At 36.2% G+C, this 21,210-nt stretch overlaps 1 protein-coding gene across 5 annotated transcripts in view; it reads left to right on the top strand.

Annotated features, from left to right (window-relative positions):
• The window catches only part of LOC132142413 (runt-related transcription factor 1-like), a 53,741-nt gene that overhangs the window by 24,203 nt on the left and 8,328 nt on the right, over nt 1-21,210 (top strand). For 2 of the 5 annotated variants that reach the window (XM_059552257.1, XM_059552258.1), the window contains exons 3-6: nt 12,532-12,788; nt 13,936-14,092; nt 18,622-18,726; nt 20,085-20,252. In XM_059552257.1, coding sequence (XP_059408240.1) covers nt 12,532-12,788; nt 13,936-14,092; nt 18,622-18,726; nt 20,085-20,252 — 687 coding nt within the window. Of the gene's footprint in view, nt 1-10,007; nt 10,451-12,531; nt 12,789-13,935; nt 14,093-18,621; nt 18,727-20,084; nt 20,253-21,210 lie in introns of those variants that run through there. The other 3 variants (XM_059552260.1, XM_059552261.1, XM_059552259.1) reach the window with 3 other exon arrangements.

Raw genomic sequence — 21,210 nt, forward strand, 5'->3', positions numbered from 1 at the left:
CCATGATGCTAGGGTGTTTTGGATGTTCGCTATGGTGTTTTGCTTGGTTGCTAGTGGTCATTGGGGTGTTAAGGGTCATTTCTATGTAGTTGCTAGGGTGTTTTGGGTGGTTGTTATGTAGTTGTATAATTTTAGTATCAATGGTGTAGGGTGCTTTGGCTGGTTGATAGGTTGATTCTTACTGTCTTCAGAGCACCCTTAGGTTTCTGGTCCTTCCTTAACTTTTATATTGCTTTCTAATTGCATACTTCTCCTCAACAAGCCAGATGATTTGAATTATTATTCATGCATATAGCATAATCATTCAGCGTTTATGTTATATATACCGTATTTAGAGTATTTTAAAGTTGCAAGCAACATCACTGTTTAATGCTTTGATACAGAATTTATCTATGCAGCAAGTCACTTTGGCAATATCAGGTTTGAAAGCCATTTTAAATGCACTGTGTGTTTATATTCTGCTTTAATCCTTTGTAAGTAATTAATTTAGCTGTTTGATATTAATATAGTTGATTGTGCGCAGTTTCTTTCCCAAATGCAGTGTGTGTAGCCCATTAGAATGTGCGGCAGTCGGATTCTCGTTACAGTATACGAGGCCTCTGGGAGCCGTGATGGAAGTAGATTGAAACTCACAGCGGGATCATTCCATGTTCTGTTTTTTTCCTCTTAAGGGGCAGGACAGCCCCTCTATGAGCTCTTACAGTGCTTTGGTTTAAAGCTATGCTGCAAACACAATTGTTCTGAGGCAGGTGTTCACTGGCAAGGGATCAACTCAGTAGTGCTCATGGACAAGACTAGAGGACCATGGGAAAATCAGTGCCTTAGACTGTGGTGACCTTAGATCGAGTCTCCATACGGGAACGCTCTGATCGGCAGCAATGTCAATACAGCTGGATGAAGTGTGTGTCAGTGTGGCCCTGACCGAAGGACATCTGTGCCTGTCCAGTCCACATCCACACACAGATATAGTGTTATAGTGCATCACAATGTTAAATACTCCATGTGTTAGTCTCTGTACTTTGAGTTTGGTACTTCTGCTCTAACATATTGTCCTGCTGTCTGCTGCAAGGCATCATTCTGACCGCCGTGGAACCTTGTGAGTAGAACACACTACATCAGCAGCAACTATTTACTTCATGTAAATAGCAATTACATGGTGAATCACAGTTGAGTCAAACAGAGTTTAACTTTAGGAAATGAAATTCAATATATATAAAAAATCTTATTTATTTAAATACTTTTCGGTATTTATTTATTTTAAGACGTTTTTAATGTGTTATTTTAATTCATATTTAAATTTTATACACACATATATAACATTTAAATAATTATTCCTGAGTATTAATTCTACTTGCAAATCTGTTACTGGTGCTGTATTTTTGGCCTTCTTGTCAGAAGTGTTGCTTACGATGTCTTAAAATACTGTCTAGTTAAGCAGCTCACTAGGTTGTGTGTGTGTTTGTGTGTGTGTGTCTGTGTGAGAGAGAGAGAGAGAGAGAGAGAGAGAGAGGGCAAAGTGCTTTCTCTGTCACTTGGCTGTGCTGCTAAACGATATGTCAGAAAATCAATTAATTACTTTTTAAGCAGCAGTTAACGGCATCCACACAATACAGCTGCATGAATTATTAAAGAGGACAAAAGCTGAGTTATTTTCCCCTCTCTCTCCCTTAACTAACCTCCCCATACAGTACAGAGGAGAAATGACGGGCTCGGGCTGAAAGGAGAAATGCTCAAAGACGATTTGAAAAAACATACAAAAATCAGGAGCAAATCGGTGAAAGAGGAAACAGACTTATACATTTGAAGAAAGTAGAACACATTCTTGTGATGCTAGACATTTCTCATCCAGTGATCGGATCTGATCTGATCTGATCCTCATTCATTGTGTCGCTCTTACTCTTACCGGATGATAACTATAGTGAATCATTAGAGGGTTGTTTTTTTTTTCACAAAAGTATTTTTAGGAGAAACATCTGAGTCAAATTTAATACTTAACTAAGACCTCCATTAATTCCTCAAAGCAGTGAAGGTGCAACCTATGAGCAATTTTCCTCTTGGACAATAGGGTACATGCAATTAATAATATATTATTCACATAGCTTGCAAAATAACATTTAATTTTTTATGAAAATTGCTTCTGATACATTAATTATTTTCCCCCATGAATATACAAACCCCCTTTGTTTATGAATATAGAAACCCACTCGCCCCTCCTTTTTTATTTTATTTCTTTTTTTCTTTTTTTTACATAAATGTGATTTGACTTTGAGCTGATATTCAGCTCCTGATTGGTTTGCTCAGTAGTTTTGGCAGCTTTGATTGTCGGGCCCCAGGAAGCGATTATTGATCCTGTGTGCCCAGCACTGCTGGCCCCAGGGTGGCCCATCTCTGGGGCCCACAGGGGACAGACTGCCTGCGGGCAGTAGAGAAAATGACATCTAAATCTGTTCTGTCTTTCGTTGTGTGCATGTGATAAATTAAAGTGTAAGACTGTATAGATGTGTATTTTTTGAGAGTTCGCTAGACCACCATGGTTAGAGAGTCGGACTCCCAATCGAAAGGTTGTGAGTTCGAGTCCCGGGCCGGCAGGAATTGTGGGTGGGGGGAGTGCATGTACAGTTCTCTCTCCACCTTCAATACCATGACTTAGGTGCCCTTGAGCAAGGCATCGAACCCCCAACTGCTCCCCGGGCGCTGCAACATAAATGGCTGCCCACTGCTCCGGGTGTGTGCTCACAGTGTATGTGTGTGTTCACTGCTCTGTGTGTGTGCATTTCGGATGGGTTAAATGCAGAGCACAAATTCTGAGTATGGGTCACCATACTTGGCTGAATGTCACTTCACTTTCATTCTTTCCACATCCATCTATGTGGTATTAGCGGTGACCAGGGGCGGACTGGCCATCTGGAGCACCGGGACTTTTCCCGGTGGGCCGCTAGCCAATGTGGGCCGGCCCACCCAGTACACAAATATATATATATATATATATATATATATATATATATATATATATATATATATAATTTTTTTTTTTTTTAATTGACGGAAATCATAATATTACATCTCTTTTCTACGCAAATGGATGAGTGAGTCGATCGCGCAGCCAACAAGCGCGTTTTCGTCTAACTTAGAGAGAGACAGATTCATCTGGTACAGCGAATTTCTCTGAGCAGCAGGCCACTGTATACGTTCACTTAAAACATAACCGACTGTGTTTACGAGAATACTTGCAGAGACAATTATTTTGAAATAATTGTGTGTGTATTTGTTCATTCAGAAGTTAGGATACCCAAAAGATGAATTAATTCTTTGTACGCGCATTGTCTGAAATGCTGCTCACAGCGCGTGCTTTGAACGAGTGCGCGCAAGCTTCGAACGCGCGCAAATTGTTTAAAAAAGTTGAATCAGCAAGATTTAGAAACAAGTGAAAACGATCAACTACGATACATTTCACCCCTCCAAGCGAGTGAACAACGCGAATTTTAAATCACTATTCACGATAGCCCGTCGGGAAGAGCAGTGATACATTTTGGAGCCCGACTGCAAAACACAATAGCCCCTGGACGTCGGGCTAGCGATTTTGCGAGCCCTGCACCTCAGATCTATCCAGTTTGTGAACCACTGGTTTCCACAATGTTTTCGTTAAACAAAATAAATGATTATTTTAAAAGATTTACTCAAGAGAATAATCTGTTCACTAATCGGATCATGAACTTATATTACCGCATATTCATGCATCTGTTAATTGCAGTGTTGGGAAGGTTACTTTGGAAATGTAATAGGTTACAGATTACAAGTTACCCTATTTAAAATGTAATAGTAGTGTTACTTTTTCAATTACTTTATTAAAGTAATGTAACTAATTACTTTTGATTACTTTTTGATTACTTTTCAAAATCTCCAATAAATGTTTATTTGCAACTGTTAATCATCTTCAAACATTTACACCATTCAGGTTTAACCTTACAGCAGTGCTCAATACTGTCAGACTTTTACAATCCTTCATCACTTGAATTAAGATGATCAAATTTGAACACATGTCTGCATGTCTGCTTCATTAATTTCCACATGGGGCGGACTGGGATAAAATTTCAGACCGGGAAATCTCAAACTCATACAAACAAATTCATGGACAACACTATTTTTTGTATGGACCTGATATAAAAAAAGATTTAAATCTTTAGTTTGGGGACATGCAAAATAATTAAAAGTTCTCTCCTGAACTTCACCTTCACTTCATTTCTTTTTTCTTTTCAGTCTCTTTATTTTGCCCTGTTATCCATCTCTCTCATGACTTTAATACTCAAGATTTAACAAAACTATACTTTCTAAATTGCCTACATGTCAAATTGAGTGCATCACTACAATATAAAATCCTAATACTGAACATGAGTCATGTTTTTCCCTCACAAATATTAACTGCTTTTATTACGTAAAAGTACAGTAACCATGTTTTTTTAATTATTATTATTGCAAATGGATTACCATTTGTATTTATTTTTAAATAAATAAATATGTAAATTTGTGGCATGGTTTAACAACAGTAACCTTTGTCTCTGAATTTATAGCAAATATTAAAACTTTGCATATGCTTTGATTCAAGTGTACTTTTGATATATTTGTCCAAAATGTGGCATATTCCGTCCGTGTTAGGCAATAGCAATCCCGTTTTTATGACTGGATTCTACTAACCAGACTATGTTTCTGCATCGCGGAAATTATAGGGCCGTACATCTCAGAATAGTCAGTTCAATTTGGGAAAGAAATCAATTACATCTGTATGTGGATGTGTGTAAATATTCAAATGTAATCCCCACTGTAATCTTTAAAATTTTCAGAAGTAACTGTAATTTAATTACTCATTTTTTCTTAGTAACTGTAACTGATTACAGTTACATTTATTTTGTAATTAAATTACGTAATTAAGTTACATGTAACTAGTTACTCCCCAACACTGGTTAATTGAATGCAAAGTGTGAGTTCTAGGAGAATGTTTGTCTCGTGATGAACATGTATCGCTCACTAGGAGTCGCTAAATGAACAGCTGCAGCACGCAGGTTATCTTTTTTTTTTTTTTTTTTTTCAATGGAGGATCAGTTGCCCTATTGGTTAAAATCCCCAAACAGTATACTTAAATATCAAATAAATAAATTACATCAAAACAGGGGCGTTTGCGTTTTGATGTGGTGGGCTGCTGTGGGCCAGAAAGTCCAGGGCCACTTTTTGGTCCCAGTCCGCCCCTGGCGGTGACAGGACCTGTCAAATGCACTCCAGTCGTAATGTTATGACCAGAACAACTTACTGTGGCTTACCAACTTTTTCCTGCTACCCACCCAGACATCCAAAGTCCTCCAAACCCTTTGAAACTCGAGCTGTGGTCTTTGCCAGTGTAAGTCTAAAATCTCTGATGCCAGCTTTTTATATGGAGACTAAAATAGACATAGACACCATCAGGGCTGGTCCTGGACAAATCCAGCCCATCCGGACCCATGAGTTCCCCCATGAATGATTTACTAGGTTATGGGACCTTAAAATGGAGCAAATAAATTAATATATAAAACAGGGCAGAAACAAATAATGATAGAGATTACTGAATTCACGGCAATTAAAGCAAAATTAATAATGCATTTTTGTCACATAGTAATGCACTTGACAGTAAAGCACTGATTTTGAGCTAGGATGCAGAAAATTTACTGCTATGAAAATCTGTCATGGTTTCCTCACCCTCATGTCGTTCCAAACCTGTATGACTTACTTTCTTCCGTCGAAACACAAAAGCAGATATTTTGTTGAATGTTACCTTGAAACAATTTTGGTTACCCTTGATTTCTATACTAAAATGGGCAGACATTTCTTGAATGTCTCAAATTATCTCCGTTAATGTTCCACAGAAGAAAGAAATTAATTCAGGTTTGGAAAGACATGATGATGGGTAAATGATGACAATTTAAATTTTTGTGTGAACTATCCCTTTAAGAACTTTAATATTTGTAAATAGTTAACACCTGATTTATATAATACACTGATATTTATCTTTAATCAGGCTCTTATTGAATTAACATTTAGTTCAATTACAATTAATTAGAACTAAACATTTAAAGAGAAAGACCCCTGTTAAATTATCCTTTGCCCTAATGAAATTTACTATAGTTCTTGCCTAGAATTCAGCGTTTACTATTAGGTCACAACAGGTAAAACTATGGTCCTTATTACCATGTTTATATGCTTTTTAAAATAGATAATAAGCAATAATAAACCTTGGAATTTGTAATAAAAAAAAAAAAGAAATAATGTGAAATATTATTAGAATTTAAAATACCTGTTTTCTTTGTAAATATATTGTGAAATGTAATTTATTCCTGTGATCAAAGCTGAATTTCTTCATCGTCTTCAGTGTCACATGATCCTTCAGAAATCATTCTAATATGCTGATTTGCTACAGAAGAAACATTTCTGATTATTATAAATGTTAAAAACAGATGTGCTGCTTCATTTTTTGTTAGTTTATAGATGTCTTTCCTGCCAGGTTTGATAAATTTAGGGCAATTCAATATACATGTATTTATTTATAAAAAAAATAAAAAATAATATATATATATATATATATATATATATATATTTTTTTTTTTTTTTTTTTTTATTTATTTTTTTTTTTAGACCTGCGGTGCCTTTGTGCTAGAAAATCATTTATGATTGGTGCGCAGGTTATATTATTTATATTCACAATCTCTTCTTCACACACTTCACCTTCTCTCTTATGCGGTATTCCCATTTTCACTGCATCAAGATGGAGAAAGCATGAGACAGGAGGGAAAAAATCAGTGGCTAAATGAAATTAGCAGGTTAGAAGTGCCCCGGGGCAGTGAGACGGACCTGTCTCCTGAGGCCATGGTTACTGATGGGATATATTAGTGTTGACTGCATGTCAACTTTTCCTCCGTCACCTCTTCTCTTAATCTGTATTTTGTGTAATATGGAGCAGGGTGATGGGAGACACGAGGGTATAAATGCAGCGAGGTGAAGGAGGGAATCCATATCTTGAACACTGGATTGAATCTGAGCTACTCGAAATGAATTCAGGTCCATTCAAAACACCCGGACCGCTCTCATGGGCCATGTACTTCATGAGGAAGAGCCGAAACAGCAACACACTATTTGGTAAAACAAAACTCTTCTAGTTTGTCAGCTTCTGTCATATGTGTCTCACTTTCGTTCTCCATGAATCACATCATCCGTTGTTTAGTTTTTTTGCTTTTATTGTTAGTAGTTTCTCTTGTTTTATCACTTTAGAATGTGAAAGAGGAACTGTTGAAATAGGGAACAACAACTTCTTGTACCTTCATTGTGTGTGCTTGTGCACTATCAGGCCTTTGTTTTTCTTTTCATAAGAATTTTAAATTCTCTCATTTGCTTAATGCTTAGTGTTAACCAAATACAAATATGCTGACATTAATGATGATAGATAGATAGATAGATAGATAGATAGATGCTTTTGCTACTACACTGCAGTTGCCTCGTGGAATTTTTTCTGAAGGCCAAATTATAATTATTGTTTTAAGTTAGAGGAAATATTTTTTAAAGGAAGAAGCTGACTGCATCATATTGTTTGCTGTTCTTTTATATTTTATTCAGCGTGTTCATCCTCCATGACTCGACCAAACATGATCAGATATTTGTAACCCTGCAACTCTTGTCAATATAGTTTATAGCCGACTACAAGCACTATTGATTGCTCAACTTTCAGAGCTCAGATTACTCTAAATCAGTAAAACACAAGACCGAGATCCTGCACATCTAAGACCTGCGGTGCCTTTGTATTAGAAAATCATTTATGATTGGCGTGCAGGTTATATTATTTTCCCTGGAATTGATCTTTGCTTTCAGATTCAGCCGTTATCTCTGCTTTGGTGGCTTGGACTATACTGATCCAAAATTATTATTTATAATAATTTTATTCAGGCACTGAATAACATGTTGCACTTTTACAAAACTATCATATTAAGTATTATTAAGTATTATGTTCTAAATAATATTAAAATAATTATGCCTTGGAATAAGAATATACAGTATATTAAAATTTTATGACTAAGTAGTATTTTAGTTTTAGTATTTATATATACTGTATATATATATATATATATATATATATATATATATATATATATATATATATATACTTCAATTATTATTTTTATGTTAATAGCAATATTTTACTCTGTAGGTTTTAAACACATGCACATCACAGCTACAAACATGACTATTTATAGATTGAAAAGTTTAATTGAAAATGACAATGAATGTTTTTAATGCATCTTTTTTGTCCTACACTATATCAATCTGCAAAGATCCGTTTTGACATTCAAACTCAGAAAAGAAGCCACTTTATTTTCAGTTGAACTGAAATGCATTACATTTGTTTACAGTAAGACAAATTTCAGAGCAAAACGAAAAAGACTGACTCAGGCATACTTAGTGTAATAACCATGGCTTGTACAGAGGCTGCGTTTGCATTACTGTGACTGATATCAGAATTTGCATTTTGTTTTGTGTTTCACGTTCAGTACAAACAACAAGGAAGATGAGACGGGAATAACAGACCTCATAAAGCAGGTCTTTACATTTTACCAAATGAATCATGCCCTATCTGTAACCAGAAGAGAACAAGGTCTTTTAGTTCTCTGTTTTATTGTTATGATTGACTCTGACTCTGTTAGATATGACTAATGCAACTTTATCTTGGGAATTTGCAGCATTTGCAGCTTTACAATCCTTTTGAAGAATCCTTCAGATGTTGCTCTAGTTAACATGTCCTTTCATCAAGTGCAGGCACATTTGTAGATTTGTTTCTGATAATGATGGATGTAAAAGTTCTGAATTTGGCATCAAATGTGATTCTTGGCTGTATTGACTGCAGTATTTACATTTACTGTAATTTGACAGACGTGTTCTGTATTTAGGCCTCCCATCCCATGTTTATAATTATTTACTATTGTTATTTACCACACGTGTGGTAAATATAAAAAATAAAAATAAAAATCCCCTCATTTCAGGTACCACACTTTCTTTAAATAATTGTCAGTCTTTTGTGAAGGCAGGATCTTTCAGATTAATTCACATTCTGTTCATTTCACTAAAAGATGACGAAACATTTCTGTGTTACTTGCCATTTCCACTTCATGCATTCTGTATTAGGACCTAACAGACTCCATATGGCCCATGTAGATCGTCTGCTGCCCCCTTTTGGCTACAAAACAGATTATTTTAGATCATTACGGAGTTACTTTCCATCAGGCATTCTTTCTTTTAATTATCCTGCTTTTTGTGTGTCTATTTAATTATTTTTAGAACAAATAATTCTAGATAGTACTTATTTAGATGTTTTGACTTTTCACCGGAATTAATATTTTCTCGCTTTTTTATTTTTATTATTTTATTTTATTTTTTCTGGACAGAATTTATTTGTGTCAGCAAATTCTTTGCTTGCATGCTTTGTTAGCATCACATCGCATAAGGTTGGTGTTTTATAACTTTTCTTCTTGTTTCTTCTGACAAAACCGAAAACAACATCTGCTGGTGCTTACATTTCCCCCCAAACCATTATATTGTTCTTTAAACTTTTTAAATATTGTTTACATGATTTCTTGAAATAATGTAAAAGACATAATGTTTAGAATATAATCTAATTAAACAAACTGTTCGATTTTTGTTTGTTCTACATTTCATCTGTCATTTGATAAGTAACTTAAATCCGGACAATTCAACAATAAATCAACCATTTGACGAGTGCGCGCGTCGAGCCACGCGCCAGGAATTCCATTGACTGTTCAGATCCATTTTTTCCCATTTTCCCCCCGATTCGGACGGTCTTCTGATTGGTCGAGCCCGTCGAGGTCTGTCATCGCTGACCAATGAGAACGTTTAGAGGGGAGGCGTATGCAAATGAGCTCTCCTGGCTGGCGTTCCTGCGCTGCCCATTTCCAGTAAAAGCGCGTCGCTGCCGGGAGATTCATTCACAACACATCATCTTCTCTGTGCGACCGCGCGTTCTGGATTCGGGAAGAATACTTTCTCACAAAAGTTTACCGTTTTATAGAATAGACTGATGCACTTTTTAGACAGTTAAAGACTGACAGCGTTGGCGTCAGGTGCGCGACTTTACGCGCACTTTCTCAAGGATACCCAAGCGCTAGACCATCCTCTCTGCTGACTCCTGCTGAAAGAGGAACAACAACTACATAAACTGTTTAAAGTTCAGCTCAGACTGAAAAGCAGGGTTTCAACATCTCCAAACGGATAGTAAGACGCGCGAGCTTTCCACGTCGCCCTCGAGCTCGTACCCTTGATCCGCGCGCGTCCGAATCAGCTGCTCGTCCGGAGCCCTGAATCTTGATCCTGACTGAAAGGGTGTTCAAAAGATACCAAATGGTTTTTCTTTGGGACGCCAAATACGGTAAGAGCGTTTCTCAGCTCTGCGTAACGGCGGTTTCACGAGTCTATTTTTACGCGTAACATTTCATAATGTCTGCATGTTCATAGCTGTTGATAATAACTGATACATTTAAACTTAACTTAAACCATGATGGAAATGTGACATTCCCATAGACAAAAATACTGCAGACTCTTCGTCTCAACTAAAGTTCACTTAGCTAAGAATGCAAAACTGAAACGAAATTGCATTAATATGAGAAATGAATCAGCAAAATGAACAAAAAAGAGATAAGTTCATGAAAAACGAATGGAATTTGAGTCATTGAAAAGGAAAGAGCTTAAAAATAATATTGAATATGAGAGGTATATATAAAGATATATACATATCTTCCATTATGAACTTAATTAAGTAATTTTGATATTTATAGTCAGAGAGTTTCAGTATTGTTACTGTCCCAAAGAGTGTAAAAAAACACACACACAAAAAAAAAAAAACCTTTTACATAAAAAAGCCAAGTGATTTAAAGTCAGTGTATTGTCACCAAAATTATGGAAATCATTATGTTGTCAAGTGTGTGTGTGTGTGTGTGAGAGAGAGAGAGAGAGAGAGAGAGAGAAGCAACAGAGAAGACCTACATAAACCCTCATGACTGTGTCAACATCATAAATTTTAATATATATATATATATATATATATATATATATATATATATATATATATATATATATATATATATATATATATATATTTATATAATTATTTTAATTTTAATTTTTTGCATTTTCTTTATTTATATTCAGGTTAAATTGAATCTATTAGGTCAGAATGTGAGTACAAAATGTTTGAAAATAACTTGAATATAAAGATTATATTTTTATGAGCTTGTTTTCACACCAAAAAATCGAATCTCAAAAAATCTAATATTTAAGAATCTAGTTTTCATCCCACATACTGTGCCATAATAAGTCTTTTCATTTTCATTCTTTTCAAAGTTTCATATGATTGGCCTATGTCTGTACGTGTATGGCTTCCCGAATTTGTGCTGTGTTTTGTGCTTTCTGTCTGCAAATGCATCTCTCTCTGTTTTCTACACCTCATCTCACTCACCCCAAACACCCGTCAACAAACTCCAGTTTTGGCCTGATGTAGTGACTGTGTCTGTGTTTATATTGGGCAGTGGGTTTGGAGAGAACGCAGTGGCTCTCTGTGCACAGCACTGTAACGTGTGTAACCACACTCATGTGGCATCAATTGTGGTTGGCTGAATGACTGTGGGTCGCAGTGCTATCTGATGGTTTTAATGCTTTTATATGCCTGTGGGGCACTGTTGCATGGGCACCAGAAGTTGCTTGGAAAGTTTTATTTTTTTAATATAGTTTATGGGCATGAAAAAATAAACTTAAAACGCAGCAGCATACACTGAGCATAGCTGCATAAAATGAGATTTTCTGTAGTAAAATAGGATGTAAATGAAGGAATAATGACCACAGGCATGAAAAGCTGTGCAATGAGGTGATTTTACTATGGTTAAGTAAAAAAGAAAAAATAATATCTAAAATACAAGCCTGAAAGTGTCTTATTGCCTTTATTTAAGATACCAATGTTTAATAAGCAATCAGTTATACTAGACATGATTTATATGCCTGGAAATACAGTTCTGAGCAATGCAACATCTCATACTTAATCTTTCCAGAAGTGATATTTTGTGCATTAGTGTTATTTTACTAGGGTTAAGGAGTCATTTTGTGTCCCGACTCAAAGTAAAACCACTGTTATACATGGCAGAAAGTTGTCTTATTGCTTTTCAATTGCAGAGCAAAGCAGCATCTTGGTGCACATGTGTTGTTTCACTTTAGATTTGGGGCTGTTTAAAATATACGTATATATATAAATAAATAAATATATATATATATATATATATATATATATATATATATATATATATATATATACACACACACACACACACACCAAACAATGACACAATGACACATTTCAGATTAACTTTTTGCAATATGATATATTGTAAAAATAAATATTTGAAAATGATGCATTTATTTTTTTACGTTTAGTAAAAAGCCTTATGCATGTTTGTGTTTCAGAACCTGTGCCTGGGCGACGCTTCACGCCTCCCTCAACAACCCTGAGCTCGGGGAAGATGAACGAGGGGTTGCCCCTAGGGGCTCAGGAGAACAGCAGTGCCGCCCTGGTGGGCAAACTCCGCATGGCTGACCGAAGCATGGTGGAGGTACTTTCCGACCACCCTGGAGAGCTGGTGCGCACCGACAGCCCCAATTTCCTCTGTTCTGTCCTGCCAACACACTGGCGCTGCAACAAGACGCTGCCCATTGCCTTCAAGGTAGCTGACCACTGACTGCGGTTGTCTTTCAGTTACATCTAATGGTTTAATAATATTGGGCAATATGAAGAAGTCATTTTTTTCTCAGGCTCAAGGACATTTTAAAATCCTACAATCTCACATTTGACTTTAATGCACATCCTTAATTAAGCTAATGATTTGGCAGGAAGCATCAGTAATTGTTGTTAATCTCCTGTCGTCACGGGTGACTGCAACATCTTTCATCATCATCTTTCATCATCACCTTTCATATTTGTCAAATCATGGCAAAAATGCAAACCACCCAGTCTTTGCCAAATCTAGAGTGTAGTGCTGTGAGGCATGTGTGCACTCTGAAACAAAGAGCAGAAGAATGTGATGACATTTACAGTTAATATGCAAATAACCTGCTCATTTAGTTTAGATGTGGAGATATTGTGCAAGTGAATGCAACGCTGAGAGTAAAAAGGATTTGAATGTTTTTTGGTTTTCATTTTCACCCTCTGCTCAATGATTTTGCTTAGTAATGAAGTCTTTAAATAAGAGTATAAGTATAATGATAGTGAAGTTACAGAAAATATATAGATGCATTTAAATAATGTTCAGTTGTTTTACTTTTATTCAGCAAGGATGCATTAAGTTGATCAAAAGTGACAAGACATTTATAATGTTACAAAAGATTTCTATTTCAAATTAATGCTGTTCTTTTAAAAATTCTATTCATCAAAGAATCCTGAAAAAAAAAAACATTCTGAAGGATAATGTGACACTGATAACTGGAGTAATGATGCTGAAAATTCAGCTTTGCATCACAGGAATAAATGGCATATTAACATATTCAAATAAAAAAAAATTATTATGATATAATATTATATAATATAATATGTTATTTTAAATTGCTAAAATATTTCACAACCTTTTACTGTATATTTTATCAAATAAATGTAGCCTTGGTGAATACAAGAGACTTCTTAAAAAAACATATATTTTAATCTTATATAATAATTTTAGATTTATATTTTAAAATTATAATTTGTCTTCTTTACTATTCATCCTGTATTGACAGTTGTGGCTTAGTGTCATGTATTGTATTTTTGGTTTGCTTTTAAAACAAAGTTTTGAAAGGTTTAACTGATCTAACATATTCTCCTCATTCATTGGTTGACAGGTAGTTGCCCTTGGTGACATCCCTGATGGCACGCTAGTCACAGTGATGGCTGGCAATGATGAGAATTACTCTGCCGAACTTCGGAATGCCACAGCTGCCATCAAGAACCAAGTGGCCCGTTTTAATGATCTGCGTTTTGTTGGCCGCAGCGGACGAGGTAAAATGCATATAATGCTTAAAAATATAATAAATTCACTTCTTCTCACCTAGACATACACATTTGAGAAAAGGAAACACAGATCAGGCTCACCGCTGAGCCGTGACAGATATTTTAAAGCCATCGTCTGCGTGTGTGCACATGCTTGGTTAAATATGTATGTTTTCCCATGTGTTTTGATATTGTGTTCAAACACATCAGCACAGACCATTACCTGTCACTTCCACTTCCTGTGGCAGGCAGTCAGTTCAGTCAAATACTGGAGATCTTACCTATTTAAAACACAAGGCTTTATGTACACTTGATAGCCATCCAGCCCATCTGATTGTTGAACCACTTCATTGTGGTAGCAGAGCACAGCAATGCCGTTTTTGTGGCCTGTATTTTAGATATTTAAAGCAGAAAAAATTTGACTTGTGAGAAAATTAGGAGTAGCTTCTTACGGTATTTGTGATGTATGAATCGTCCGGCTTCTGTAATGACATGGTAAGTCAACAGAATGACTGGCTTCTGGGAAAACTAGGGGTCCCGCAGGGCTCTATTCAAGGCCCGATGTGATTTCGCTGATATAGTCCTCAGCACAAACACCACTGCTTTTAACCTACATGTCCAGACCTGCGATAAATATATGAAAGCATACACACTCCTTTGTCCTTCTCTCTTTTGTCTGTGTCATCATTTGAACGCGGCATAATAGAGGCAAATAAGTTGATGTTTGCAGCAGGTGTGCTTGCATGCTTTGAGTGCAGAATGCATGCATTGAAATTGAAAACTGAGTTTGTTTACAAAGAAAAGCATAAATGTTTAGTCAGAATTGTTAAACGAAACATATTTGTCCATTTTTCCTGCATGAAAGTCTTGCTTTTCAGTGAATTTCAGACATGCACATCCTCACAGACTGTTGTTTATCCAAGCGTGTTTGTGAGTGTGAGAGCAGCTGCACTTTGCTGCCATGGAAGTGATTAGGTTTAGTGCCGGAAAAGAGTGCAAGTCGAGAAGAAACAGCAAGACCGTGTTAGGTAAGAGAGAAATGTAAACTATGCATATCTACACACACTCTTGCTACTCTGTATTACGTAGACATGTAGATAAGACAGCTAAGACTGCATCTGTGTGTTTTGCCGCATCATGAATAACTTGATGTTTTCAGGCACATTTATATGCACACATTTATAAAGTTTCTTGCTTTGTGAGTTTGACTTGTTCATGCGCACACACTGTACAGTACTTTACAAAACAGAAACATATAAACAAATTATAAACAAATTCTCCCACTTCACACATGCACACACTATGTAGGGACATTCCCTTGAGAAACGCTCTGCACTTCCTCCCTGTTTGGGCAGTGAGTGTCTCAGGCAGAACGTCTCCCATCCAGACACTAAACCACTGAACCACAGCCTGTGTGTGTTAGTGCAAAAGGTCTTGTAATGAGACAGGAAGAGATGAGTCAGTGATTTGCATTTCTATTTTTTAAGATTTCATATAAAAACTATGGTACTATGGAATGATTAACATATTGATATACAAGTGTATTTACATGTCTACCATACTACATACTACCAGTTTTTGTTTTGTTTTTTTGGAAATGGTGACATGATATGGTGTACCATGAAAATACCATGGTACTTTTTTTTAAACTGAATGTTCTGAACATTTTGTCATAAATTATTAGTGCAGCATTACAGCGCTTTAAGTGTTTTTTTTCTGGATGTGATTCTTTGTGTTGTTTGTGTGTGAGGTCATGGCAGACAGAAGTGGATCCGTGTTGTCACAGCGACTATGCTCAGAATAGCACCTGATCCCTGGCGCAGCCGTGTTTGTGTGTGCGTGTCACATCTGTGCATATGTGTGTGGTCAGACCTCATAGTTTGTTAGATTTTGGGGAACAGCTTGGAGTTTTTCCCAGCTCTGTTTTTCTGGCTAAATAATCACTAGCGCGTGTGCGTGTTACTGTACCTTGCTTTGGCTGGAGTACTTAGGCCCATTTAGTGCTGTGTAACTCAAACCTGCTGTTGCCACGAAAGCGGCCACCTCCCTGGGGTCCATCTCATCGCCATAGCGATGAGTGACAGGTGAAGACATCAGGAATTGTGGGTACAAACCCCAGTTCCCATTATCCTTGTAGTCAAATTCAGTATGTCATTTGGCACTCATGCACGTCTCACATATGTCAGTCAAAGCATGAGATGCAGCTCATTGTGAAAATAAAATCATGCATCTCATTATAATATGCGTGAGTTTGTTGACTATAGCAGGAGCAACCAGAGTGAATAAGTATAATCACTGACTTTTAGAGGAGTCTATTTTATTTTCAAGACTATTTTTTAGCAGTATGTTGAGGATTTGTTTCACGAAGTTCATCATTTGGCACAAGTAACAACTAAATGGCAATTATACAGAAGACGTCTCAAAACACAAAAACAAATGTGTAAATTTTTTATATTTATTTATTTATTATTTACAACAATACTTTACAACAATAATTTCAAATAAACACTGTTTTTAACTTTCTATTCATCAATAAATCTTAAATAATATAATGCATCATGGTTTCCACGAAAAAAAGAAGCAGCATATCTGTTTTCAGTATTGAAAATAATCAGAAATGTTTTTTGAGTAAATCAGCATATTGGAATCACTAAAGGATTGTGTGACACTTAAGACTAGAATATAATGGTTTATTTAAATTGTAATAATATTTAAAAAAAAATCCTGTATTTTTTGATCAAATAAATGCAGCCTTGGAAAATAAAAAAAAAAATCTGAACAACCACAAACGTTTGAATGGAGATTCTTCTCATAACTCATAAATCAAATTACTGACCCTAGTTATAGGGTTTTCCATAGATTTCCATAGACACCAATACCTTTTTGAGAACAAAAAGGTATTGGTGAAATAGTATTGGGCGATATGCTCCAATATATTATTCACAATATTATAGCTAATTTATTAAATTATTGACATATTTTCATAGCCGGAGAGTGAACCAACTCCAGGGTAAGGCCAAAAGCAGCTTAGTGTTAGTATAGAGCAATAAATCCAAAGAAGCATTATGCCTGTCAAAGCCCCTTAGCTGTTATAAATTCACTGTAAACCACGGCTTCACGGGGCTTATTGCTTTCATAAAACGGTTATTCCATGTACGTAGTAAGGTTTCATAGAATAAAACAGAGCAAATAAAGTGTAATGATATAAATAAATAACAGTATTCTTCCACCAAACAATGTAGTTCCTCAGAAACAGTTGTGGTTCCAACAAAGTGGTTGCCAAGAAAACACACAGACGTAAAAAAAGGCGTTTGTTTGTAATTTACAACTGCTAAAAGGACCGGAACTATCCTTTTTTATAATAATCTATTAACTACATATTATATATTTTTATTCAAGTAGTATATGGATGTCATGTCATAAAATATTTTCAATATGACTGAATTAGTATTTAACATGATAACAAATTAATAGAAACATTTTAAGTTACTAATGCTTATGTGTCAGTTTTTTAAACAGCAGCAACAGAAAACGAGCAAAAAAACATTAATTTTATCAAAGAACATCGTCACTGACTAGCGCGAGTATATGCACTTTAAAAAACACTCCTGTTATATTCAGTGAAGCTACATGATGAATAAATCTCTTATACTTACAATCAACGCAACCCTATTGTGAAAAAAAAAAAAAAAAATTCCTTGGGTAAATCTCATGATAGTATTTCATCCCAATATCAAGTTTTATATTTTCCATAAAAGAAAATTAAGCTTGTTTTTGTACCATGAAAAATTTTTCATTTCAACATTATTTTCGTAACAGTTAAGAATGTTCTATAATGTTCTGTAATGTATCTGTATGATAAATCTCATAACTGAAATATAATGATTTAAAATTACTATAAATCAAAGGTAGTACATTATAATAATAATAATAATAATAATAATAATAAAAAAGAATAAAAAAATAAATTCTTCAACATCCTAAAAAGACTTTACTTTCCTACTTTCTGATTTTATGACATTCATCTTTTTGGTTGTTTTTATTGGTAAGCATGTGTGCTGGTGTCAGTTCATGTGAAAGCTGTCCGTCTTTGTGTATCAGCTCCTCTCGATATCTCACTGTATTATTTCTTACTCCCTCTTTCTCTCCCTCTATGTCTTTGCGAGATCGTCCATGTGTCATCTGTTTATTTGGGGATGTGGTCACATGACGTGCTGTTTGGCCCGTGTCTCCGCTGTACTGTCTGAACTCAGTTTCTGTTTATGGACACAACAAAGGCGACTTTAAATTCCCTTTTGCATCTGTTTGTGGGGGTTTTATTGTGACATGGCCACTTATGATGACAGCCATCTTCGTGATAGATCAGCCACAAATGTCTACATCCAGAAATACACTCACTCTCTGTTTTACAGTCTCACACTCCTTTAAATATGTACTCCTCACATGTAGCTACTAATAAATATATCCTGTGAAGAAGTGCTAAATATATTCTGCAAATGCTTAATTTCTAACCTGTTTGTTTTGACTGTATTTTTCAGGGAAGAGTTTCACTCTCACCATCACGGTCTTCACAAACCCTCCTCAGGTGGCAACATACCAGCGAGCCATCAAGATTACTGTAGACGGACCCCGCGAACCACGACGTAAGTGACGACACATCCTAATATAAATGTTATATATATTTTTATATATATATATATTAGTGTAAAACAGCAAACTAAAGCTGTAGGCGTGTTTGTGTTTGGTGTGGTTTGGCTGTTGGTGGCTGGTTGGGGTTTCATTTTGTCTCTACTGTGATTTTAGTCAGTTTAACAAGTAACAGGTGAGATTTAAGTCTGATTTTTATGTTGGTTCACAGGAAACTTTTTATATGCCCCTTACTAACCAGTACATGCTATAGTGATGATATCTGATGCAAATTCTATGGTACTGAATGGTTTTAGCATATGTACTTAACCCCTTGGTTATAATAATAATAACAATAATAATAATAATATATAATAATAATGTAGTAATTATTATAACTTTAAGTATGTATTTATTGTTATTACTGTTATATAATTGTATTTTACCTTTAATTTTAAGTAGATTTTTTTTGTTTGTTAATAATTTAGTAATTATAATAACAACTTTATAATAATAATCATCGTGTATTAAGTTTTTCATTATTATTATCACTAAGTTTATCATGACTAAAGTACCAGGGTTGTCATTAATATTGAGTTAAAAAAGTGTATATCCTACCTAAATGCTTGAATTGGTATTGCATATTATTGATATATTTCTGAATCATGTTGGTTTTAGTCTAGTATCTGTCAGTCAGACTAGTGTACAATGTTTTTGTGTTTGTGTGTGTGTGTGTGTGTGTGTGTGTGTGTTTTAATAGCATGTCATTATATGAGTACATATCACGCTGTGCTTTCGTGTTGGTGGCTGTGGTGGGTCTATTCCCCGTTGGTCCGTTATTCCGGTCGGGAATCCATTGGTCGGCGCCAACCCGCATATTCTGGGTCTGTCTGCCGGGATGCGCTGGCCTCGTCTTCAAAGCGCTTAGAAATGCTCTCTGATTTCAGCGGGACTTCCTCTCCTCGCGTGCGCGCTGATGACTATGCAGATGAGTGCGGCTGATGGTTTCACACAGCTGCGGCCGCGTCTTTTCTGTTCCTTTCCGTTTGCCTTTTTCTCTCATCGCCTGTGATCATTAATCCCACTGTGCTCTCTATGTGTGAGGTCAGAGCGACACACACATACACACACATTAGACACCACAGCGTCCCCTACTGGTGCAATGGCAAGCTCATTCAACATCATTAGTAGGAAGCGAGATGTACAGAAGTGTGTGTGTGGTCAGATCATGGTGAATATGTTGTGTGTGTCTTTAAGTGGCTTTGATTGTGTTAATGGACAGTCAGTATCTAAATCGTTCTTTCTCATCTACATTCTGTATGTGTGTGTGTGTGTGTGTGTGTGTGTGTGTGTGTGTGTGTGTGTGTGTGTCCAGGCCACCGACAGAAGCCCGATGAAGCAGTAAAGCCAGGCGCGTTAGCTTTCTCTGAGCAATTGAGGCGAAGTGCCATGCGGTGCAGTCCACACCACGGCCCTGCCCCCAACCCCCGTCCCGCCCTCAGCACGCCCCCCTTCAGCAGTCCCGCCCACAGCCAGATTTCCGGTGAGTTAGACTCAAAAACTCTCTGTACCTTACGCACATCTACATCACTGATGACACACAAGGGCAGTGCTGTTTGGTAACTCTATTCAGTTCCATTCTGTTCTGCCCTATTCTATTCTAGATCTCTTCTACTGAGGGTAGACCTGTTTGTTAAAGGGTTAGCTTAGACAAAAATGAAAATTAAGCCATAAATTATTCACCCTGAAGTCATCCTAGGTGTATATGACTTTCTACTTTCAGACAAATTCAGTAGGAGTTATTTAAAAAAAAACTGTCTTTGATCTTTCAGGCTGTTGGATGCAACTCAGCTGGTGTTGCACTCCATCGGTCCATGAGAAGTTTAATAAAAAGCTCATCCATTAAAAAAAGTGTCTCACACAGCTCCGGAGGGTGAACAAAGTCCTTCTGTAGCGAATCGATGTGCTTTTGTAAGAAAAATATCCATATTCCAAACTAGCTAATCTAGCATGCGCTCACAGTTGTAAACGAAGCAGTTCCGGGGGAATGAAGTATGATGTCAGCTTTGTGCTTGTGCCGCTCAGAAGTGACGCACGATGAAACGCAGTGGAGAGATCAAAACCAAACAATGGTTATGAATTAGAAGAAAAAAATGAGGATTTAGAACAAAGCAACTTTGCTCCTGTTAACAAACAATTGGTTTTCACAAGACACACCGGCGCATGTGCAGCACTGACCCCATATGTCATCCACCCTGGAACTGTATCTGTTTTAACAACAGTGAGCGCCAGATAGATTAATGTGATTATTACGTTTTGGATATGGATATTTTTCTTACAAAAACACATTGATTCGCTGCAGAAGGCATTTGTTCACCCCCTGGAGTTCACCCGATGGAGTCCAACACCCGCTGAGTTGCATCCAACAGCTTGAAAGATCAAAGACAGTTTTTTTTTTTTTAGTAACTCTGACTGGATTCGTATAAAAGATGAAAGTCATA

The sequence above is a fragment of the Carassius carassius genome, chromosome 6 (assembly GCF_963082965.1).
Source record: "Carassius carassius chromosome 6, fCarCar2.1, whole genome shotgun sequence".
NCBI classification, from domain to species: domain Eukaryota; kingdom Metazoa; phylum Chordata; class Actinopteri; order Cypriniformes; family Cyprinidae; genus Carassius; species Carassius carassius.